Source organism: Nannospalax galili, unplaced genomic scaffold, assembly GCF_000622305.1.
Source record: "Nannospalax galili isolate Female #2095 unplaced genomic scaffold, S.galili_v1.0 scaffold806, whole genome shotgun sequence".
Taxonomy (NCBI): Eukaryota; Metazoa; Chordata; class Mammalia; order Rodentia; family Spalacidae; genus Nannospalax; species Nannospalax galili.
The window spans coordinates 477,921-502,713 of record NW_008355419.1 but is presented as its reverse complement, the minus strand read 5'-3'; the positions used below and the strand labels follow the sequence as shown (position 1 = coordinate 502,713).

The 24,793-nt window shown below is 46.5% G+C and overlaps 2 protein-coding genes across 9 annotated transcripts; both read left to right on the top strand.

Annotated features, from left to right (window-relative positions):
• Positions 1–1,731: 1,731 nt before the first annotated feature.
• On the top strand, positions 1,732–8,117 carry Mrpl20 (mitochondrial ribosomal protein L20). Of its 2 annotated transcripts, XM_008852594.3 has the most exons (4): positions 1,994–2,169; positions 2,250–2,360; positions 5,907–5,984; positions 7,751–8,117. In XM_008852594.3, the coding sequence occupies exons 1-4, from the start codon at positions 2,083–2,085 to the stop codon at positions 7,922–7,924; spliced, it is 450 nt and encodes a 149-aa protein (XP_008850816.1). In that variant the 5' UTR covers positions 1,994–2,082; the 3' UTR covers positions 7,925–8,117. The 2 variants fall into 2 exon arrangements, with proteins under 2 accessions (XP_008850817.1, XP_008850816.1); XM_008852595.3 differs by lacking the exon at positions 5,907–5,984 and having other exon boundaries at positions 1,732–2,169.
• A 3,850-nt stretch (positions 8,118–11,967) lies between these two features.
• Positions 11,968–22,939, top strand: Ccnl2 (cyclin L2). 7 transcript variants are annotated; one of them, XM_017803061.2, is made up of 12 exons: positions 12,089–12,386; positions 12,770–12,844; positions 13,063–13,172; positions 15,624–15,744; positions 17,751–17,815; positions 18,374–18,387; positions 20,188–20,287; positions 20,487–20,591; positions 20,675–20,816; positions 21,243–21,354; positions 21,437–21,529; positions 21,735–22,939. In XM_017803061.2, exons 7-12 carry the CDS (start codon positions 20,195–20,197, stop codon positions 22,087–22,089), a joined length of 900 nt encoding a protein of 299 aa, XP_017658550.1. In that variant the 5' UTR covers positions 12,089–12,386; positions 12,770–12,844; positions 13,063–13,172; positions 15,624–15,744; positions 17,751–17,815; positions 18,374–18,387; positions 20,188–20,194; the 3' UTR covers positions 22,090–22,939. The 7 variants fall into 7 exon arrangements, 5 of the variants coding, with proteins under 5 accessions (XP_008850814.1, XP_008850813.1, XP_008850815.1 ...); XM_029555871.1 differs by having other exon boundaries at positions 18,374–18,499; XM_008852592.3 differs by lacking the exon at positions 18,374–18,387 and having other exon boundaries at positions 11,968–12,386; positions 21,246–21,354.
• The last annotated feature ends 1,854 nt before the right edge of the window (positions 22,940–24,793 follow it).

Below are 24,793 nucleotides of genomic sequence, written 5' to 3'. Positions count from 1 at the left end.
AAGGGTCTCCCTGTAGCCCCAGCTGTCCTGGAACTCACTATGTAGACCAGGCTGGCCCCGAACTCACCAAGATCCTCCTGCCTCTGCCTCCTAAGTGCTGGAATTAGAGGCTCCTAAGTGCTGGGATTACACCATGCCCGGCTGGTGTAATCTTTTTAAATTTATTTTCATAGTGCTGCAGGTCAAACCCAGAACCTCATTCATGCTAGGCAAATGATCTACTAGAACTATATCCACATCTCATAGATAGGTTTTATGCATATGCAGCATGCAGTATCAGGAAACTGGGATTCGTCACAATGATCTTCAAGGCCCATACACACACACACAAATAATGGGGGCTGGAGAGATGGCTCAGTATTCAAAAGCACTGGCTGCTCTTGCAGAGGATGTAGGTTTGGTTCTCAGCACCAATATGGCAGCTAACAACCATCCTTAAACTCCAGTTCCAGGGGATTTGACGCCCTCTTCTGACCCCCACAGGTATTGCATGTATGGATACACTTACATTCATGCAAACAAAACACTCATACATATAAAATAAAAAGAGAAAAAAAAAGAGCATCAAATGAGGTGAATGATGTGGGAATGAATCCTGAACAGGGAAAAAAGTTATAAAGGACATTTGGCAAAAGGTGAATATGGACAGTAGGTTGAGGTTACTTAATATTTTTTTACTCATGACCCCAGGCATATAGGTATATGAAATAGGTATACAAGTCAAACACTTACTGATAATAAATTATGCAGACATTTGAGGGGTCAGCAAGATGGCCCACAGGGTAAAAGTGCTTATCATTAAAAGCCTGACAACCTGAGTTCAATCTCTAGATTCTACATGGTAGGAGAGAACCCCAAGTTGTCCTCTGACCTCCACGTATATGCTATTGCATGCTCACACCTACCCATCCACACAAATAAGGGTTGGAGAGATGGCTCAGATGGTAAAGGTGCTTGCCACCTAGTCTAAGGACCAAAGTTACATCGTAGGGAACCACATGGTAGGAGGGAACCAATTCCCTCCTGAAAGCTGTCCTCTGACCTCCGTAACCTCCGAGTTCTTGGGAGATAGAGGCAGGCAAACCTCTGTTGAGTTTGAGGCCTGACTGGTCCACATAGCAAGTTCCAGGTAGCAGACCTACATAGTGAGACTCTATCTAAAAACAAAAACAGGTTAACTCAGAGCAAACAGATCACAGGACTTTGTGTGTAGATTCCTTTCTAGAATATAAGGTACCACTAACCAGTCCCCTGCCAGGCTCAGAATCAAGGCCACAGTGAAGTGGAAATGGGACACTGGTGAAGGCTGCCAGAAGCACCTCAGATTCACTAAAGATTTGATTTTGAATGAAATTTTCAGTCATGTGCATTCCCACAACCGCGTCTCAGTAGGGTAACTGTCTAGATTTGTGAGAGGGGAAGGGTTGCTGCAGGTACTGTGGCCTGAGCAGCAGTCTAGTCTGGATTCTAGTTACATTCTCACACCCTCTATTGCTGGTTTCTTGAGTCCAGTAGCTGCCTGTTTTACCAGGGCACAGTGTATTTCGAGTGACAGCTCCCTGCAGGAGAGAGGTGGTCTCAAAAATGAGTTGCCTTAATTCGAAAGTATATGGGGAAATCCTCATTTCTTGAGGAATCATGTAAAAGGGCACGCACAGGCTCAGGAAGGCCGACCAAAAGTTCCGAGGGGCGGGCGGAACTAGGGATAATCTTGGACCGTAGTTCACGAGCTACCTCCGGTGTTCTGAGTCGCTACCGGCTTCTCCAGGACGTACCGGCACCAGCTCCCTCCAGGAGCCGGCGTGCTCCTAATCCGTCAGCTGCTCGAGAGAGGACCACGCCGGGCTCGGTAGTCTTGCCGGGGGCGGGTTTCCGTCCCTTGGCCCCGTGGGTCTACTTCACGGCCACTCCGCCACACGGTCCCTAGAGTCCACGCCCAGCTCCACCCATCCAGTCGGCTCCGCCCGTTCCACGCGCACCGCCGGCCACAGGCGGAAGTCGGGCCGCCCCGGAAGGCTGCAGGCACCTCGGTGGGCGCCGACCCGGAAGCGCTTGGGGCGGTCTCTCGGAGCCCGCAGCGCCATGGTCTTCCTTACTACGCGCCTCTGGCTGAGGAACCGCCTGACAGACCGCTACTGGAGGGTGCAGGAGGTGCTGAAACATGCCGGGGTGAGTGCGCGTGCAGGGCCCCGGGAGCCGCAGCGGGGCAGGTGCCGCCGTCCGTCACTTCGCTTCCCTTTTCTTTCTAGCACTTCCGGGGGAGGAAGAACCGCTGCTACCGGCTGGCGGTCAGGGCAGTTACCAGAGCCTTCGTTAAGTGCACGCAGGCACGCAGGCTGAAGAAGCGCAACCTGAGGACTGTAAGTGTCGTCCCCGGGAGCTCGGCTCCCCGTGGTTCTCGGTGGTGTATGGCTGGGCCCTTTTACCCTTGTACAGAAAATGTGAAGGGTTTTTCTTATCTTTTGGTAGGAGTACTTAGGGCCTGGGTCGTAGTTCTCGTAAGTACCTACGGATCAAGTTAACAGGGCCACACGAAAATTCAGTTCTGACCTTGAGAATCAGGTCAGGCTGTGCTCCCACCCAGGTCTGGACGGTTGTTGGCTTGGGTTCTCTGTTCTCAGCTACAAGCTTTTGGGCGGGGTGGTGCCGCCCCAGGCCCTGGGGATTTGGTCAGACCCAAGGTGCACTGCCGTGTTGTGAGCACATGGGAGTGTCAAGTATAATATGAAAAGTCAGCATTTGCTGTCAAAGGAGAGTCTCAAGTCATCAGGGTTCAAGACAGCCCTGGTCACCCTGGGATTTGTTAGAAATGCACTTATAGACCGGGCGTGGTAGCCCACCCCTTTAATCCCAGCACTTGGGAGGCAGAGGCAGGTGGATCTGTGAGTTCAAGGCCAGCCTGGTCTGCATAGTGAGTTCCAGGACAGCTGGGGCTACAGGGAGACCCTGTCTCAAAAAGACATAAAAAAAAAGAAATGCACTTGTAAAGGTCATACCTTAAGCTGAATCAGGCTCTGGAAGGACCCAGCAACTGGTTAACAGATCTCCAAGGAATTCTGATACAGGTCCAAACTTGAGAACCACTAGGTAGAGGAACAAAATGGATTTGAATATTGTTTTATATACCTGAGTAAACAATGCTTAAAAGACAGCCCCCCCCAATAGCCCATCTCATCATCCAATGACCTACAACAGAGGCACACACCAGTTGATTACGATTTTAGAAACCCACCATTACATTATCTCCTGGCTAGGGTCACTTTGATTCATCCTTCTAGATTCTATTTTATTTTATTATATTTTGTTTTATTATTTTATATATTTTTATTTAATTTAATTTTATATTTTATTTTATTTTATATATTTTTTAATCTTTATTTTATGTGTATGTGTGTATTGCCTGCATGAAGGTAAATGCACACGTGTCATGCAATGCCCTCGGAGGACAGAAGAGGCTGTCGGATCCCCTGGAACTGGAATTACTGACAGTCGTTAGTAGCTATGTGGGTGCTGGGATTCGAACACTGGTCTTCTGCAAGAACAGTCAGTGTTCTTAACCTCTGAGCCATCTCTCCAGCCAGCCCCCCTTCTAGATTCTTATGTGCCTGGTATAGACCCCACTACTCCAACCAGCCACATCCTCCGAGGACCCTTTGCCCCTTTATAGCGTTCCCTCTGTTCCTTTGTCTGCTACAGATATGTTGCAGCATGTGACTTCCCCGCTTATCTTTTTTGGGGGGAGGGGGCAGTACTGGAGATTAAATGAACCCAGGACCTTGCACATGCTAGACATGAATTCTTTGCATGTTTGCACACATGCTCTGGCCTTCTGCCTTACTGAGGCAGAGTCTTGTTCATGCTGGACAGTGTATTCCAAGCTAGCTAGCCCATGAGCTTCTGATTCTTCTAGAGTGCTGTGATTACAGATGTGCACCACTGCATCCAGCTTTTTTTTTTTTTTTTTTTTTCCAAAGTCTTTTTGAGACAGGGTCTCCCTGTAAACCACAGCTGGCTTGGAATTTAAGTATGTAGACCAGGACAATCTCATTCTCACAAGAGAACCACCTACCTGCCTGTCCCCTGCCCCCCCACCTCAAGTGCTAAGATTAAAAGTGTGAGCCACCATGCCCAGCTTGCAACCAGCTTTTTTTTTTTTTAATTATTTAATTTTATGTGTATGTGTGTATTGCCTGCATATAGGTAAGTGCGCCCGTGTTGTGCAATACCCTTGGAGGTCAGAAGAGGCTGTTGGATCTCCTGGGACTGGAGTTATGGACAATTGTTAGCTGTCATGTGGGTGCTGGGATTTGAACCCAGGTCTTCTGCAAGAACAACCAGTGTTCTTAACCACTGAGCCATCTCTCCAGCCCCGCAACCAGTTTTTTTACATGAGTTCCAGGATCAAATTCAGGTGTTGGGCTTGTATATATAGCAAGCATGTTACCTACTGAGCCATCTCTCTGGCCCAGCCACCTTTATGTATGGAGGTTAACCTCAAGTGTTATTTATTTTTTTAATTTATTTTTAATATATTTTTTTATTTTTTAGAAGAAGCATTTCATTACAGATACATGTCTTTTTTTTGTCTTTTTGAGACAGGGTCTCCCTGTAGCCCCAGCTGTCCTGGAACTCACTATGTAGACCAGGCCGGGCTTGAACTCACAGAGGTCCGCCTGCCTCTGCCTCCTGAGTGTTGGGATTAAAGGCATGTGCCACCACACCCGGCTAATACATGTTTTTTATTTTTTAGAAGAAGCGTTTCATTACAGCTTTAATGTAATAACAATTTCCAGAGTAAAGATACATCTCTTTCAAAAGTGACTATAAAATTTTTAGGTTCACAGTTGAATACATCTATAAATATTGAACTCAGTATAAACCCTGTAAGACGTGAAAAAAAGACCACCTTGGTTTTTTTTGAGACAGGGTTTCTCATTGGGACCTGATCAGGCTAGGCTGGCTAGCAGGGGAACCACAGGGGAACCACCTGTTACGGAGTCCCCAACCCTAAAATTCCAACCTTTTCCTGACTGAACTATCTGCCCCCTTTCTCCTGCTTTTTACTTTTTTTGGATAGGGTCTCACTGTGTAAACCAGGCTAGCCTTGAACTCAGAGATCCACCCTGCCTCCTGAGTTCTATGACTAAAGGCTTAGGCCATTACACCTAGCTCTTTTTACTTTTTGAGACAGTGCTTCACTAAGTTTCCTAGGCTGGACTTGAACTCACTCTGTGGCCCACGCTTGCAATCTGAATGCCTCAGCCTCACCTGTAACTGGGGTTATAGAATCAGGGTCTCATTATAGAGCCCTGGCTGCCCTGAAACTCACTATGTAGACCAGGCTGGCCTCAAACTTGTGGTTATCCTGCTTCTGCCTTCTGAGTGCTGGAATTACAGGCATGCAACCATCACCCCAGGTTGTTTGCTGTTCAAAAAGAAAATTTATAGGCCGCGTGTGGTGGTACACACCTTAATCCCAGCACTTGGGAGGCAGAAGCAGGCGGATCTTTGTGAGTTTGAGGACAGCCTGGTCTACATAGTGAGTTCCAGGACAGCAGGGGCTACAGGGAAACCGTCTCAAAAAATTTAAAAAAAAAAGAAAATTTGTGCTTTACTTTTTTGAGACAGGAATTGGTATGTAACTTAGGCTGGCTTCTAACATGTGATCCTCCTGCGTCTCCTTATGGAGCGTTGCCTGCTTGTCATTCAGAATGGAATGCTTGGATGAAATGCATCAGTCTTTACTGTTGTTTGTCCTGAAAGCTTGTTCACCTGAGAAGAAAACCATTTTTCTACTCATTTTAACAAGTACTTTTTAGTTCAGTCAGAGCTTTTGCTTGAAGCACGATATGGGGATGCAACATTGAGAAGTCAATATCAAACATTTCAGTGTTTTCTCACTCTAGCTCTGGATTAATCGGATTACAGCAGCCTCCCAGGAACATGGTTTACAGTACTCCCCGTTTGTTCTCAACTTAATTAAGGTAGGTTGAGGGCCTTGTGGAGGGGCTGATCATCTGGAGGGACCAACCATCCCATCAGATGTGAGACAGCCTAGTTGTCCATACGGCGTAGACAAGAGCTGCCAGGGCTCTAAACTGCTTTCTGTTGTTGGGATGGATTTCTGGCAGGTTTGGGGCTTGCTTACCCTACTTACTTCTCTCTGACTTGCTGGTCACATGATGGGAACAGGACCTGTCATATAGATGCAAGCTTGGATATTTCTGTATCAAAGGGAAAGGTAGAAAACTGGCTTTAACTTTAATTTACTTTTATGTGATGAGTGTTTTGCCTGCATGTATGTAAATGTGTTAAGTGTGTGCCGTGCCAGTGGAAGCAAGAAGAGGGTGTTGGGTCCCCTGAAACTGGAGTTATAGATGGTTATTAGCCACCATGTGCATGTTGGGAACTGAACTCTTGGTCCTCTGCAAGAGCAGCCGGAGGGGGGGGTCTTTTTGAGGCAGGGCCTTCCTATAGCTCCAGCTGGCCTGGAATTCTCTATGTAGACCAGGCTGGCCTTGAACTCACAGAGATCTGTCTAGCAGCCAGTGCTATTAACTGCTGAGCCATTTCTCTAGCCCCTAACTTTAAGAGGTGTTTTTTTTTTTGGGGGGTCTTTTTTGAGACAGGGTCTCCCAGTAGCCCCAGCTGGCCTGGAACTCACTATGTAGACCAGGCTGGCCTTGAACTCACAGAGATCCATCTGCCTGCCTCTGCCTCCCAAGTACTGGGATTAAAGGCATGCACAACCACGCCCAGCAAGTTTAAGAGTTTTAACAGTAAATAATTTCTCAAGACATTAAAGTTCTACAAGGTGCTGGTCATGTTTAAGTCTGGTAGCTAGCCCAATTCACATTCTTCCTTTAAGAGTCCAGTGGTAGACATTCTAGTTGTTTGGAGACAGGATCTCTCTGTAGCTCCAGCTGGTCTGGAACTCACTATGTAGATCAGGCTGGCCTCAGTCTCACAGAGAACTGCCTCTCCCTGCCTTTCAAGTGCTGGGATTACAGGCATGCGCCACCACCCCTGGCCTGTGGTAGATATTTGGCTTCCAGCTTATTGCAGGTTTGTCCTAGTGCTTTAGAAGTGTCCTCTGGGTAAGCTGAGGAATTGATACATTCTCACTGTATTAACTGGGGGCCTGAGGCTCAGAAAGCAGATTGATTTTGCACAAGGTATTGAAGCTGTAGGTCACCAAACAGGGTCCAGTCAGTGCTTGATAACAGTATTTAATGTATGTAGCCCATTCCCCTTTGTTCTACTTGTTGGGTTCATTGGGAGTTACCAGCTTTCTGAAATCACCTGCAGTCTTTGCTGGGATGGAATCCAGAGCTCTGTGCATAAGCAGTTTACTACTCAGCTCTACTCCTAGCCCTGTAATCTACTTGACAGGAACTTCAGTTTAGTGAGATTACACAAGCCTCCAAACTATAGTATAGGGTTAGCCCAGGCTAGATGTCCTAGTTCCCAGATGACCACTGACCCTAATCAAGGTCACTGTTCTATGGGTCCTGTGCCCAAGCTGCCTCTTCCATGTTATAGACTCAACAGGTGCCCTTCCTTGTTCCTACCCATATTTATCCTGCTATGCTCTCCATCAGTTCCCAGTGTTCCACACCAGCAGAGTGGTGCTAGCCCGTGGAGGGTCTGTGAGCTGCTTTCTCCTGCCTGACCTAACATGGGGTCTCTTTTGTTTTTATTGACATGGTTTCTGATACTAACTATAGTCTGTGGTTCTTTTTCTTCCCAGTGCCAGGTGGAGCTCAACAGGAAAGTTCTCGCAGACCTGGCTATCTATGAACCAAAGACTTTTAAATCTTTGGCTGCTCTGGCCAAGAGGAGGCAGCAAGAAGGATTTGCTGCAGCCTTGGGAGATGGAAAGGAGCCCAAAGGAATCTTTTCCAGAGTGGTGCAGTACCACTGAGGGCTTCAGTGCTTTGGAAGCAATTATCATAAATAAGATAGGAGCAAAAGGATTGTCTAGTCACCAGTAAGCCTGGTTTGTATTTATTTACATTTCAACAATAAGCCTGAGAGAATTAGGTCTTTTCTCAGTAGCACAGCCCAAGATATGTCCTTTATGGGTATTGTACAAATAAAGCCTTTTTAGTGTTCAATTTGTAGTTTTCTGGCATCAGGCAAACACACCTTGGGGTGTGATCTGCCTCTGAAGTGCCCCTGTGCCTGTTTGTCCTCATTGGCTGCCTGCTGTGAGAGAGGCTGCCGAGTGGGAATGGTAGGATTCAGTTTTGCATGCTGCTTCTCTCTGTAAAGTTGAGGTCGGTATCAGGCCTCTAAACTCTGTGTTTCCTGAATCACTCTAATATCCTCAGTCTGTACGTTTATTATACTCAGGGGTAACGTTACCCTTCCCCCTCCTTGGTCTCTTCCTTGTATTTGGCATGGCCTAGTAGCTCAGCACTTCAAGCCACTCCAACCAGCCTGTTTTCCCTGCTGTCTCCTATACTCCCAGCCTGGTAGGGTTCATGGAGATATCCCCATATCAGGCATATGATGTCCTGGCTTTAGCCTGAAAGGCCAAGGTAGCCTCAAATGGTGTGTGTGTGTTTGAGGGGTGGGGGTGGGGGTCCCAAACTTGGAACACTGCTCTGTAAGGTTCAGTTATATGTTCCTGATAAACTCAGCAGCAGCAACCTCAGCAGTTCTGCCATTCTTGTATCATGTAGACCCATCCACTTTTTCCTACAGTGGGTAATGTATTGAGGTCAGGCCTACTGCTGTCTTCTTGGGGTCCTGGTTCACTCAAAAGACTGCCATCTCAAGCACCTCATCTTCATGCCCCTTTCAAGCTACACAGTCTACCCTTCTCTCCCTCCACTCTGGTCTCTGCTGTTTGCTGCCCATAATTGGGTTTGCATTTGACTTCCCCCACCAAGAGCTCTGTCAAAATCATTCCCTGGAACCAAAGCTCAGCAGATCCTGACCATGACCCTAAGGATTTCATCCCTTTCCTTTATTATATTTATTTTACGTGTATGGGTGTATTGCCTGCATGTATGAGTGCACCTGTGTCGTGCAAGGCTGTGGAGGTCAGAAGAGCGTTTTGGATTCCCCAGAACTGGTGTTAAGGAGGGGTCTCAACATGTGGGTGCTGAGAATCGAACTGGGGTCCGCCACAAGAGTAGTCAGTGCTATTAACCGCTGAGCCATCTCTCCAGCCCTCCCTTTCCTTTCTTACTCCACTTTCTGTTATAGGAAACATGTCAGGCCATTTTCTAGCCTGCTTGTCAGTGATAGTATTGTGTGATACCATTCCTGGGGAGACACAAACAAATGTCTACTTACTTCAGATAGGGAACTGATGACAGACCAAAGTAAGGGACACCACCAAAGTCCAACTGGTGAACCATTTATCCATCAAGGATATTTATGGGAGTATGGGTGAGGGGATTCTTACAGGAGTAGAAATGACTCAAAGATGGCTGCATCATCAGAAGCTCACTCTAGCATGGATGATGGCTTGTTGGAAACCAGTAGTACACTGCACAACTTGGAGGCAGCTCAACAGGTTGGAGTTATTTCAGGAAGCTCTGCTGATCTGAGCCTCTGCTAGGCAACTTAGCTTGTCTGAGAGTCTCAGCAGACCTTGCTCCTTATGTATGCTTAGGGGAGGGAGGAACTTAAGGAATCTGGTCAGTTTCAGGGACTTCTGAAGCTGCTGAATTATTTCCTGCCTCTTAATGAGCTTCCCTGCAGGGCAAAGTGTTTTATCTCAGAGAAATCTGCTACAAAACAGATACCCACATTTATGTAATCCAAGTCTGCTTTACCTACTAACCCTAAAGGGAGACCTGCTGCAGCACTCACACTGCCAGTCTGCCCCTCCAGTTTGAACCACATTACCAACCCTCATATTACACCACCAGTTGCTGTACTTGGACTCAACAACCTCCAGTTCTATACAGAACCAGTCCTGGCCATCTGTCTGTTACCTGAAGACTTTTTTTAATGTATGTGCTTATATTGCCTGCATGTAGGTAAGTGCATCCTTGTTGAGCAATACCCACAGAGGACAGAAGAGGCTGTCGGATCCCCTGGAACTGGAGTTACAAAACAGCTGTTAGTTGCCATTCAAACCCGGGTCTTCTGCAAGAATAGTCAGTGTTCTTAAACACTGAGCCATCTCTCCAGCCCAAGACTTTTTAAAAATATACTTTATTGCCAGGTGTGGTGGCATGTGCCTTTAATCCCAGCAGTCGGGAGGCAGAAGCAGGTGGATCTCTTGAGTTCAAGGCCAGCGTGGTTTACATAGTTCCAGGCTAGCTGGGGCTACAGGAGACTCTGTCTCAAAAAGACCAAAAAAAAAAAAAAAAAAAAATGATGAGTGTGTTGCCTCATGTATGCAAGTGCATCCCTGTCATGCAATACCCGCTGAGGTAAGAGGGCATTGGATCCCTGGTTCTAAGATGGTTGTTAGCTGCCACGTGGGTGCTGGGATTCAAACTTGGATCCTCTGCAAGAACAGAAAGTGCTCATAACTGCTGAGCCATCTCTCCAGCCCTTACTTTTCTTCTTTGGAGACAAGAGGCTCATGTAGCCCAAGGATGACTCTGAATTCCTGATCCTCCTGCCCCTACCTTCTAAGTGCCAGGATAAACAGGCATGCATCATGCCTAGTTTCTTGGGTGCAGGGGATTGAACTGAGGGCTTCAACTATGATGGGCAATCTGTCTACCAATTGAGCTACACTCTCAGTCTCTTGGATGTCTTCTCCATCCTCACTATAGGCCAGCTTATTTTTGGCTTCCGTTACTGCAGAATCCTGTAAGACCTTTTCTGGTTATTGTCATCAGACTCAAGGTCACTGCACCATAAGCATTTGGAGCCTTTGTCTTTTCTGCCTGAGTGTTCAATACATATCATTTACTAGCCAGTGGCCACTGAAAAGACAAGGTGAAGATACACTCTTGGACCCTTGGCTGAGCTTTTCTATACTTTACTCAATAAAGATGATGTGGCAAACCATTGTGGGTTGTACCTAGAAGCCCTACTCCAGACTAGGTTTCCCTTGCTGGTACGGGCTTGGGTGTTATCTCCAGTGCCAGGGTTTGGCTTGACTGGCTAGTGGCACCACTTTCCCAATCCTTTGGCAAGTGTCAGTTTAGGGAATGGACAGATAGCCCAAGGAAGGCCCAGTACAACTGTAGCCCATAAGAGACACCAACCCTTTAGGGAATGGACTGCAACAATGTGGCCTCCACAGGTGGGAGGACAGCAGATGAGGTCTTTGTTGGCTCTATTTGAGCAGTGGAATCAGGTTTGGCCACAAGTCAAACCCGTACAGCTGGACTATGGGATGATAGCCACTGGCAGCCTCGTCTGCAGCTCAAAGTATCTGAATCTGTCCCACCCAGTTACATCCTCCCCAGCGTCTCGCGACTCTCCTTCCCACGGAATATGTCGAAGTCCTGGTGAAAGCTTGAGCTACCTGGGCAACGGCAGTTAATGCATCGGATGCTTTGCAGCACTGTTCCTGGTGACAGAGGCGGCCAGGAAGGATGTTCACACACTGTAAGGTCAACTTCAAGCCTCTTCCAAACTCCGAGGCCAGAGCATCCTTCGGCTGGTGTAGGCAGAGGCAACAGGCAGAGTCATCTAGTCCGGCCTCCACGTCACCTGCCCTCTTTCCCTCAGGTAGTTTTGCTGGTGGGATCCGCCGCCCAACTGAAGCAGAGCCACAGACAGCAGGAAGGGGCGGAGAACTAACAACCCAGTACAGCTTAGTGCAAAGAGCGTGGGACTTTCGGGAAGGAGTCGAGTCGGCCGGGCCCCGATGGAAACAGGCCTTTCCTGAGCAGCAGGTTCCGAGCCGCAAGCCCTCCAAGCTCCTACAGCTCCCAGCAGCCGCGCTTCCAACTGCGGTCAGACCGCGGAGGGCCTGTGGGTAACTAGCCGCCCCACCCGTGGTCGCTTCCGGCGTCAGCGCCTGACGCAATAGTGAGGGGCACGTCCTACGGCCAACGGCGTTGAGCCAGCGGCGACGTGCAGCCAATGGGCAGTGGGTCGGGCGGGGCAGCGGCGGCCGAGAGCATCACGAGGAGCCGCCCTGCCGGGAAGGGCCCGAAAAGAATCGGCGGCACAAAATGGCGGCGGCGGCGGCCGGGACTTCGGGGTTGACGGCCCCTACGGCAGCGGCCGGAGCTTCGGGCTCGGGGGGAGCCGCGCCGGGGTCGCAGGGGGTGCTGATCGGAGACAGGCTATACTCAGGCGTGCTCATCACCTTGGAGAACTGCCTGCTGCCCGACGACAAGCTCCGCTTCACGCCGTCCATGTCGAGCGGTCTCGACACCGACACGGAGACCGGCCTCCGCGTGGTGGGCTGCGAGCTCATCCAGGCGGCCGGCATCCTGCTCCGCTTGCCACAGGTAAGGCGCGGCCGCGAGCCGGGGAGACAACGTCTGTCCGCCTGCCCGGAATGCAGGGCCTTTGTTGGCGGCCAGACTCGCGCCCCAAACCGGACCTAGCTTGACCCGGGTCGGAGCCGGGCCCGCGCCGCTGACCTGATCATACCCTACCTGGAGCCGAGCCCACGCCCCAAACCTGACCCCTGGCCCACCTGGAGCTGGGCCCACTTCCCCTCCCCCACCGCACTCGGGAGCGGGCAGCCTCGCGAAACGCGGAAACCCTTTGGGGACGTGGAAACTCGTGGGTGTTTGCCCTGGGGGAGCCCCATGTCACCCGGTGACATTTCAGCTGGGAAAGTTCTTGAGTCTACTTTCAAAAGTGATGGAAGCTTCCCCGTCTCTAGGTGGCCATGGCTACTGGGCAGGTGTTGTTCCAGCGGTTCTTTTACACCAAGTCCTTCGTGAAACATTCCATGGAGGTAAGCTTCTTTGTTTTCTCAGGGAAGTGAGTTGGGAGGACAGCTGGCTTATTCTGCCTATTATATAGAGCTCTCAACTGAATTCTGTCTTGGGGTTCAGCACAGCTCTCTCTGGAGGTCTTTCCCTCTGCACACCTCCCCTTTGCCCCTAATAGCCCTTTTGCCTTGTGAGGCCCTCACACTGGAGACAAACATCTGTGTCGCATTGTACATTTCAGCATGTGTCCATGGCGTGTGTTCACCTGGCCTCCAAAATAGAAGAGGCACCAAGACGAATCCGGGATGTTATCAATGTGTTCCATCGCCTTCGACATCTGAGAGAGAAAAAGTGAGTCTTTTCCAGAGCTGTCAAGTCTGTCTTTGTTATACCAACCTGTGGATTTATATAAGCTAGTGTGTTCACATGTGCTCAACGGGCCCCAGGTGCTGCCTTGGGGGTGCAGTAAGCAGGAAATCCAGATGTCCTAGCCCTGCTTGAACAGTTCTCTTTGCCCACATCAGGATCCTGTTAGCTGCATGGTTCTACTCAGAACTAGTTGCTCTAGAGCAGGGTTTCTTAACCTTAGCACTATCAATATCTGAGCTGGTGATTTTTTTGGTAAGGAAATTGTCCTGTGCATTGTACTCTGTTGACCAGCCAGAGGCCAGTTGCATTCTTCCTCAGTTATAACAGTCAGAAATGTCCCAAATGTCCCTAGATACTACTTTTTTTTTATATGATGGGGTCTTGCTGTTTAGTCCTGATTGACCTGAAATTCCAAATGTAGCCAGGCTGGTCTCAACTTCTTTGCAGTCTTGCTGTCCCAATCTCCTGAATATTGAGATTACAAGTGTGAGCCACCACTCCTTTGGCTCCAAACACTGCTCTTAAAAGTCATTGTTCTCAGGTTGGGCGTGGTGGTGCATGCTTTTGATCCCAGCACTTGGGAGGCAGAGACAGGTGGATCTCTGTGAGTTCAAGGCCAGCCTGGTCTACATAGTGAGTTCCAGGACAGCTGGGGCTACAGAGAGACCCTGTCTCAAAAAGACCAAAAAAAAAAAGTCATTGCTCTTAAAAGTACTCTTGGAAGCCAGGCATGGTGGTGCTTGTCTTTAATTTCAGCACTCTGGAGACAGAGGCACACAGATCTCTGAGTTTGAGGCTAGCATGGTTAACATAGTTCCAGGCCAGCCAAGACTATATAGTGAGATCCTGTCTCAAAACAACAACAGGAAAAAAAAAAAAAACACCATGGTGTTGGGTGTGATGGTGCACGCACTTCTTTAGTCCCAGCACTTGGGAGTCAGACGCAGGCAGATAGATCTCTTTTGAGTTCCAGGCCAGCTAGGGATACATAGTGAAACCCTGTCTCAAAATAAAATGAAAAACATTCATGGACCCCAGAATGGAGATGTGGGCTTATAATTTTGGTGCTTGGGAGGTGGAGGTAGACGGAGGATTAGGAATTCACGGTCATCTATCCTCAGCTACATAGCACATTCAAAGCAAGTCTGGAATATATGAGACCCTGCCTTAAAGAGGCACAAAACAGGCTGAACAGATTGCTCAAAGGTTAAGGGTACTTGCTATTCTTGAAAAGGACTCGGGTTTTGTTCCCAGTACCCACATAGTGGCTCAGTCTTCATAATTCTAGGGGATCCTGCACTGTCTTCTGCCCTCTGAGTACTGCACACAAACATGGTGCACTTCATACATTCAGGCTAAATGCTCAATACACATAAAATTAAAAATAAATTAAAAAATGAAAACCCCATAAAACAAAGGAAAATCTTATTTCAAAAATAAATAAAATGCAAAAGGGCCAATTAGGTGGCTCAGCAAGTAGGTAAAGGTGTTTGCCACCAAACCTGACAACCAGAATTCAGTCCCTGGCATCAAGGTGGTGTAAGGAGAGAAACGACTCCCACAAGTTGTCCTCTCGTCTCTGTGTTATAAACATGTACACACATACACACAAAAAACAAATGTCCCTGTTCATGGACCTGTACCTTTAGAACTTAGACCAGACTTTCTGCTCTTGTTTACAGAAGCCCTTTAACACAGCCTGGTCTTTCTTTCAGTAGTACATATCAGCAGTTTTACCATTCAAGAGTTCATCCAACCTCAGATTGAAAATGCTCCAGGGAGCACTGGCTGAACATGTATAGATTTCTTTTTTTCTTTTTACTATTCCCTAGACAACACAGTACCATGGCTCTTTGTGTATTAGGTTTTATAACTCATTTAAAGATAATTTTAAGTATTTGGGAGGCTGTGTGTAAATGCTGTGAGAATGCTGTACCATTTTGTAGAAGGAACTTGAGCAGCCATGGGTATCAGTATTTGCAGGGGGATGTCATGGAACCAGCTCTGATAGGTACTGAGGATGGTTGTATGGTACTCTCATTGGTTCTTTTGTTTTCCATTCAGTCAAAAAAGTTGATCTTTTTGTCTTGCTTGTCTAACAGTGTATGTAGCACTTGTGCGATGAGATCCTGACACCTTCCACCATACTCAGGCAGTGTTTGTTGACGTGTTAGAATGCTCTTATGTTTAAGGTGTTTGTTGACATGTTAGAATGCTCTTATGTTTAAAGACAAGGGGCAGGTTAGTAAGAAAGTATTTAAGTAGGTTAGGATTGAGGTTTGAGGCTCATCTATAATTTTGTTAAAGGAAGTGAACCTTGTAGCTCTGTTACCATGGTATTTATTTATATTTAGTTTTCATCACTCAGAAGTAGTTGTGGAATCTGAAAGACCTTATTGATCCTGATACAGAGCACATGCTTTGTCATTGCAGGAAACCTGTGCCTCTAGTACTGGATCAAGAGTATGTTAACTTAAAGAACCAGATCATAAAGGCAGAGAGACGGGTTCTCAAGGAACTGGGCTTCTGTGTCCATGTGAAGCATCCTCACAAGGTGGGTTTGGCTTGGCACCTGTAGCCACCCAGGCTGTACTCCAGCCATAGCTTCTACTGTGTGAAGGAAGGCCTCAAAGAAGACTGAATGTGTCCCTTACTTGGTTTTGCTAATGCCTAACATTTTAAGTTAATTCTTTATTAGCCTTCTTGTATTGTCTGATACTTCTAATAATATACATAGAAATTTGGAAATGGCATCCTTTTTTTTTTTTAATTTTATGTGTATAAGTATGTTGCCTGCATGTATGTGAAGTCAGAAGAGGGTTTCGGATTCCCCTGGAACTGGAGTTAAGGACTGTTCGTAGCCACCATGTGGGTGTTAGGAATTGAACCTGGGTCCTCTGCAAGTGCAGTAGGTGCTCTTGACCGCTGAGCCATCTCTCCAGCCCCAAGGAAATGGCATCTTTTAAATGTAGGCTTTTAAAAGCAGTGAATTAGTTAGAGGTTGAATCTACTAACATCCATTTTTCCTGCTTGGTGTAGAATCAAGAGTCAGGAGTTCAAGGTCTCCTTTAGCTACATTTTGAGCTCCAGGCCAGCCTGTCCTATATGAGAAACCCTATCTTAGTAAACAGGGACAGCAAGATGTCTGAGTTGCTAAAGGTGCTTGCTACAGAAGCATAGCAACCTGAGTTTGATTTCTGGAACTCATAAATTTGGGAAGAGAGAAGCAGCTTCACGAAGTTGTCCTTTTGACCTGTATGTGTGCACCATGGCACATCTGACCACACATGATGTATGCACAATAATAATAAATTTTTTTAAATGCATTAATACTAATGGCAGTTTTATTTTATTTTTATTTTTGGAGAGAGGGTTTCACTAGACTGGCCAGGAACTCACTATGTAGATCAGACTGGCCATCTGCCTCTGCCTCCTGAATGCATGTATGTGGGCACATTTGGAGCCCAGAGGACAACCTTGGATGTCATCCATAGGAACATTGTTTATCTCCTTTGAGATAAGCTCTCTCATTATCCTGGAGTGCATCAATTAGGTTAGGCCAGCTGGCCAGTAAACCCCAAGGATCCTTCTGTCGCTGCTTCTCCAGTGCTGGGATTACAAGTTTTTTTTTTTTTTTGGTCTTTTTGAGACAGGTTCTCCCTGTAGCCCCAGCTGTTCCTGACTATGTAGACCAGGTTGGCCTTGAACTCACAGAGATCCACCTGCTTCTGCCTCCCAAGTGCTGGGATTAAAGGCGTGTGCCACCACGCCCGGCCATACCCAGTACTTTTATATGGGCTCTGGGGAGTGAATGCAGGTCCTAGCAGGTCCTAATGCTTGTGGGGCAAGCATTTTAATGATAGCTATCTCCCCAGCCCTTAAGAACTAACTTTTTTTAAACATTATTTTAGTAATAGCTTCAATATTTCCTATGGAAGAACAGGAAAAATTCTGAGTCCTTTATTTCAAAATAAACCAAAATAGTCATATAGCGTGTGCTGATTAGGAGTAGGACTGTTGTACTGCAGGTTTACTTGGAGTTTCATGGGTGTCTTAACATAATGTAGGTAAACCAAAGACTTATTTAAAGTTCGTGTTTACATCTGTGGTCTTGCCCTCTTCTCTTGATTATTTGAGTTTCTGGCATTAAGAACTTAGTAAATTATCCACTAAATATTTATGTGCTTTTCTAAATTTGTTTAATGTATTTTCATGTTTTGTGCAAGTTGGCTACCGGGGTACAGGGATGCTTAGGGCAGGCTGATCTCTGGTGAACAAAGGTGTTGTCAACGAGAATGAAAATGAGCCACATGGGAAACAAGGCCTTCAGTGCCACAGGGTGCAGCTTGGTCCTCAGATGTGTGCACTCTGCCCATCTATAAAAGCAGGTAGCCCCACATAACACAAAAACTACCCCTCCAGCTGAGCAGTCTGCCGGACGTGACCAGGAGCCGCCCCTGGGGTATAGTTTGAGGTTCTTATGCTGCATGGACACCAACAAGATCTGAGTTCTCTGCTCTCGAGGTTCTTGGTAATAACTGCCTGACCCATATCTTCCAGATAATCGTTATGTACCTTCAGGTGTTAGAGTGTGAGCGTAATCAACACCTGGTCCAGACTGCATGGTGAGTTGATTTTCCTTATTTCATGAGACCAGCAAGGGCAGTGCAGGAATGTATTACTTGAGGCACCTGGGCAGTGGGTAGTCGGTCCCATGACTTGGTTGTGGGCTGGAGTTATCCCAGTGCCCAGTGATCTGCCCTGTAAATACCTAGCAGCCTCCCCAAAGTGACAGTCACTGGCTTAACGGTAGGTGGCCCACCCACCCCTGGATTTCCCTTGTTTCCCACTCCAGGAAAGTAGTTAGTGGGCTTTCCCCTGGGGGCTGTCAGCTAGGCACAGGGATATTGGAAGTGATAGTCCTAAATATAAACTCAATGGTCTGGTTTCCGGGGAGTTACATCCTGTGGGGAAGTAGGGATGGCATTTGCTGCAGTTCTGGGTTGGTATTAATAGGCATATGCTGAAATGTAGCCTGAAGTGAAAATTTGGTGTTGGGATATATTTTTCCCCACAGAATTAAGTCTGTAGGGGTCATATTGCTGACTGAATTGTCTGGTGCTATGACATGCTTTATAGAGAACCTGTTTTGACTTTTCTTTTCTGTACTCTTTCAATCAAAGGGTAGCCTCTGAGGGTAAGTGACTAAGACTTCTCCTCTGCTGTCCAAGCGCTTTGGTGCAGGGACAGCGGCCGTCTTCAGCCAATCCAGTGCAGGCTCTCCACCGAAGGCTGGCTCTAGACTGGTGGTATGCGTACGATAGTATAGTCATGGCCGACTGCTGTTTGTGGTTCTCTGACGATTGTGCTTCTTGTTAATCCTGTTGTGCTTGGTAATTGTATCAATTAGAGTTGATAACTTGAATTTTGTTCTTTTAAAACTGCTGTACCTGTACAATAAAGATGCAATACCTTTCTTTTAAAAAATTGTATTGATAGCTATAAGAACTGAAGTGGTTAATTGGCTGATGGAGATTCAGGCTGTTATGTGATTATGTCATTATTTTTCCTAAAGTTGCTTTTTTCAGCAGCTTTAAGTGGGTCTCATTCCAACAAAGGTGTGCATCTTTAAATTATTCCTTGGACATGTTTTTAAACTACTGTAACTTATTTCAAATGTAGAACTAAGTTTAAATACATGATTTGAGGATTTCACTTATTTTTAGAATTTAAAATTAATGGATCAATATCAATATTTGAACACTAAAATGTTATTAGCAGTAAGTTACTGATGTTCTCTGTTAATGTTTGAGCTGTTCAACCACAGAATGGCTCCTGGGACATGGGTAATATACTGGCTTCCCTTCTGATGCCTAGAGCTTTCAGGGCCAGTTGCCTCTTTTAGGCATCTGTTGTTTAGGCATTGTTTAGAATTTTAGAGTGGGTTTGAATGTTACTTTCTCTCAGTTATTTAGGGCAAAGATACTGGGTGGGGGCAGCATCTGTCAAATCCCCCATCTGTGGTACAGCCTAACTTTAGGATGTGTTGTACTATTTATTATTGGGGTATATTGGGCAGTGTATATATATAAAACATCTTCAGGTTTTTTCTCACGGAATTGTTTTTGCAGTATTGATAAAGCTAGTATGACTTTGATTTTAGTCTATATATCTTAGAGAAGTATATGTAAAGGAAATGTTAAATATGTAGCCAATTTTAAAGATTTTTAACTTTTTAAAAATGCAGTTTTGTACTTAACATTTTCTAAAGTATGATAATGTTTTAAATTGTACTTATTTTGATGACCCTTTTAGTGTTTTATTGCTTCTGTCTGATTTTTATGAATGTTCATTTTAAGACTCCTTGTTGAAATGGGACAGTTTGGAAACGTTCTTTGATAAGCCCAGAAGAGGATTACCTTGGGTGTTGATCTCCTCTGCATGATGTGTCTATGCTATGCACCCAAACTGCACCCAAGGGCCTTTCCTTTTCCAAGTGGACTCTGTCACTGGAGTTGCAGCTCAGTCGTCTGGAGAAGGACCAGGCCACAAATGCTGTCTGAAGAAAAGGAACACAGGAGAACAGCTTATCTCCCAGTTGCAAGGCTTCATGCTCCGCGGCTCATTTGAGTTTGCATGTTTCTCTGCACTATGGATTTTGAGCATTTAGATTTCTTTAATCAACTACATTTTAACTACTAAGTAGCATTTTCTTTCTGAGGCATTGTGCTTTGCATGATAGCAGGCCAAATCTAGAGGGAAAAGTAAAGTTAAAGTCGGTTCTCGTTCATAGCAACACAAATTGTCTGACATTCAGCCAGCTTTTTTCCCCCAGTGATTTCTTTCTGTCATGTATTCAGTGTCCCTCTATTATCTCTGGGGATTCCCAGGGTGCTCAGCGCAGTCATAGTGTAGACCCCTTAGGAATAGCATCCTTTGGTGACAGATAGTGCCAGGATTGCCCACAGCATTACAGTCTTTCTGGTCTTATTTTCAGGAACTACATGAATGACAGCCTTCGCACAGATGTTTTCGTGAGGTTCCAGCCTGAGAGCATTGCTTGTGCCTGCATCTACCTCGCTGCACGGACACTGGAGGTTAGTGTGCTGCTCCCTGGGGTCTAGTTTGGCCCTTTCTCCAGCCTCCAATAAATGTTAGTGTATTTATCAAATGAGTTTTGTTTGTACCAGAATTATCTTCTTGGTAACTAGCAAGCCATTTTCAGGTGTTGTCCTAAGAAGCTTGTTAGTTTTGGAATTCTTAGGGAAAGTGACAAGATAATATTTGTGTTCACAGATCCCTTTACCTAATCGGCCACATTGGTTTCTTTTGTTTGGAGCAACTGAAGAAGAAATTCAAGAAATTTGCTTAAAAATACTGCAGCTTTATACACGGAAAAAGGTTGCTCTGTGTGTTTTTCTGTGATACATGTGTTGGTATTTGGCAGAAACAGCTGTTCTGAATGAATGATTCTATCTTTTCAGGTTGATTTGACGCACCTAGAAAGTGAGGTAGAAAAGAGAAAGCATGCCATCGAAGAGGCCAAGGCCCGAGCTAGGGGCCTGCTGCCAGGAGGTGCTCCAGTTGTGGACAGTACTGCAGGGTTCTCACCTGCTCCCAAGTTGGGTGAGTGTCCAGAATTTATTACCCCTGAGAGTGGAGGTTGTGATCTTCTTCTGCCTCTTGGTTTTGCGGTATGTGCTTCTGTCTCCCAGAGCTCTTGGAATTAAGCCTGCAGCTTATGTTGGCTGCATGCTGGTACTAGAATCCCTAGCAACCTGTCAGTTGCTCTTAAAATGAGGCAGGGCCCCTAAAGGATTTGTCTTTTTATTAAAAAGGAATATAGATAGGCTTTCTGAAATGCTGCTGTTTACCCTACTTACCCAGTTGACTTGTCATTTGATGAAATTTTTTAATCTAGGTCCTTTGATATTAATGCCCTGACCCTGAGGAAAAAAGATGTGGACAAAAGGCCTGTGTCTCGTGTGTATTTTCTTATTTCTTTTGGAGAAGTTTTGTGATTGTTGGTTTTTAATTTCTTCTTTGTTTCAGTAGAATCCCCCAAAGAAGGTAAAGGAAGCAAGTCTTCCCCACTCTCTGTGAAGAATGCCAAGAGGAAAATGGAGGGCCAAAAGAAAGCCAAGGCCGACAGCCCTGTGAATGGGTAAGATGCTCAGTGCTGCCAAGATAGCCACCCAGTGACTGGAGATGTTCTAGATCTGTAACTGCTGTGCTCCTGTTTGCAGCTTGCCGAAAGGGCATGAGAGTCGAAGCCAAAGCAGGAGCCGTGAACAGAGCTACTCAAGGTCCCCATCACGGTCTGCTTCTCCTAAGAGAAGGTACGTGTCAGGCGATGCAGACCTAGTGGGAGTAGGTATTTTCCCAGGGTAACAGGAGGAGACATAGCTGCCCCTTGGGACAGTGGCTCTTGATCAGATGTGGCTTCTTTCTCTGAGTTTGTAAGTCCCTTTGCCAGCCCCTCTGGTTTGTTAGGGCCTAGCCTGGGACACTTGTGTGGTCACAGCTGTCTTGTCCTCCCCACAGAAAAAGCGACAGTGGCTCTACCTCGGGTGGGTCCAAGTCACAGAGTCGTTCTCGGAGCCGCAGTGACTCTCCTCCAAGGCAGGTACACCGAGGTGCTCCCTACAAAGGCTCAGAGGTGAGGGGTTCCCGGAAATCTAAGGACTGCAAATACCTCACTCAGAAGCCACACAAGTCTCGTAGTCGGAGCTCCTCTCGTTCTCGAAGCCGGTCACGAGAACGGACAGATAATTCTGGAAAATACAAGAAGAAAAGTCATTATTATAGAGATCAGCGACGGGAGCGCTCAAGGTCATATGAGCGCACAGGCCATCGCTATGAGCGGGACCACCCTGGACACAGCAGGCATCGGAGGTGAGATGGGTTCCCTGGAGGCTTCCCTTGGACCTTCCCTGTCAAGCTGGTTTGAATGGCCCTGTAGCACGATTCTATTTGGAAATGTGTTTTGACCGGACCTTGAGGTGAATTTGAAAATGGAACTGAGGGGACTGTGAGCAAAGTGCCCTTCAGGCTGGCCTGGGGAGTGCTGCACATCTGTACCAGTTGAAGGTGTACCTCAACTGCAGACCTGCAGATAGCTGGATGGAACAGCAAAGGCACACATCCCCATTGGTGTGGCTTGGTGCTATCGACAAGCTGTCTCTTCATTCCCAAACTAATACTCAATTACGTCAAGCCAAGAAGGATGATTTTTAGAATCTTTGCCTATATTAGGTTGTACTTCTGTACATATTTTGCAGTGTTTCACGATGAGAAAATGGCCTTAATAGCCCCTTATTCTCGATCCACGTTATAAATAAACATGTGTTTAATACAAGTGAAAGCTATATATGAAAACTCAGAACTTGAATTCATCAGCTTAACACTTGTATAGAGAATTCTGATTTTTAAAATGTGAAGGTATTTAGGTCTGTGTTGAAAGTCATATATTTTTATCTGTGCAATGCTGAGTGCAGGCCACCAGCTCCTAGAGAAATTTTATGTGGTTGAATAAACAAATTCTCAGGACATTTGGGATGTAAAAAACTGGGCTGTCATTCTGCTTGTTTTGTTTTCTTGTGTGAATGCCTGGGGCATAGCTGTGGGGCCTGGGCCTCGTGTGGATGTTTGTGTATAGCTGTGCAGAGACAGCCTAGCTGTTCTAGGGGTTAGTCTGAGCTGCAGTCCCTGTTCCCTATTGTCATTAAAGTATTGAATTTTGTACTGAGCTCTGTGCTTGCCTGAAATCATCTGTCCTTGGAGATGAAAGCCTGATTCTTGGGGGCTGTAGAAGGGAAGATGTGCAATCAAAGTACAGCTGAAAGTACAGCTGAGCCTAAGGGTCATGGTTTTATAACCTCTAGTATGTGTTTAGGGAAAGGGACAGCCAAGAACAAGGCTCCTAGAGGGTCCCCCCTCAGAGCTGGGACCTGACCTCCTGTGTGTGGTGGGACAGGCAAGATGAAAAGTTCTGTTCTTTGGGTGGATGTTGCCTGTCATTTATCTGATACTGGCTTTTCTGCCAGGGGTCACCTAACAACAGATTAGCACCTATAGACAGATGTGGCCCTGTTAGAGGCAGTTCCAAGCTTCTGTTCCCCCTTGTCCCACCCCAACCTAAGTAGCTGGAACATAAGATACATCCCTCACCAGGGGTTCCAAGTGGCCCAAGCAGCAATACTGGGCCACAAATCCTGCTGCAAGCTCGATGACTAGTGATGAGACCAATATAACAGTCCATCTTATAGTCAGCAAGGCATATGTGGACCAGAGAGGAAGGTTCATCCTGGTGGCCCTGCCTTAGGGTGGTGTGGTCAACAGCTCCCTCACCCTAAGTGGATGCACACAGCATAGGGTCCAGAAGCCACTGTTCTGTTTTTTTTTGTATTTGTCTAGATATTAGCCATTAAGAACCCTGTGGAAGGGGCCAGGCGTGGTGGCACACGCCTTTAATCCCAGCACTTGGGAGGCAGAGGCAGGCAGATCTTTGTGAGTTCAAGGCCAGCCTGGTTTACATAGTGAGTTCCAGGACAGCTAGGGCTACAGGGAGACCCTGTCTCAAAAAAGACAAAAAGAAAAAAAAACAAAAACAAAAAAAACCCTGTGGTTCAGGTACAGTGATAATGTGGTTGCATTGCCAATGTTCAAGTGGCTCCATGGCCAAGTTTCAAGTTGCCAACACTTCATTTGATACAGTAGGTACTCTGCTACTTGAGCATTACACATCATGATGAAAAGGCACAGCTTTTTCATCATGATGTCTAATAAGATCACAGATAATAGTAAAAAAAACACACCAGAATGTTTTGTGTTAGAATATTTCCTTTATTCAGTTTAATTAACAAAAAGCAGGGGATTGTGGGATATAGCTCAGTAGAGTGCTTACCTAGCATGCACAAGGCCCTGGATATGATCCCCAGTACAACATAAACAGGTATGCTCATACACACCTACAGTTCTAGCACTCAGGAGGTGGAGGCAGAAGGATCAGTAGCTGGAAGATCATCTTCAGCTGTGTAGTGAGTTTGAGGGCAGATGGGCTTTTAACTGTCATAAAGTAAAATAATAAAATAGGGACTGGAGAGAAGGCTCAGGGATTAAGAGTGCTTCCTGTTCTTTCAGAGGACACAAGTTTGGTTCCCAGCACTCAGCTCAGTGGCCTGAACTCTAGCTCCAGAAAATCATGCTCTTTTCTGGCCTCCATGGGCACCAGCACACACATGGCATACATAATACACATAAATAAAAATAAGTCTTAGGGCTGGGCGTGGTGGCGCACGCCTTTAATCCCAGCACTTGGGAGGCAGAGGCAGGTGGATCTCTGAGTTCAAGGCCAGCCTGGTCTACATAGTTCCAGGTCGGCTGGGCTACAGGGAGACCTTGTCTCAAAAAGACAAAAAAAGTCTTAATAAGGCAACGTTCAACAGCAAGCTTCTTCACAACTAGCTTTTGTGCTAGGATCTGGCATGAGCTAGCTCAGGTAAGGCAACAGCAGGAATGACTTGAGGCTCCTTTGGCTCAACTCTAGGGCTTCTCAGCTCAGGCTGCAGTACACTCAAGGCCTTCATCTGCTAGTCACACTC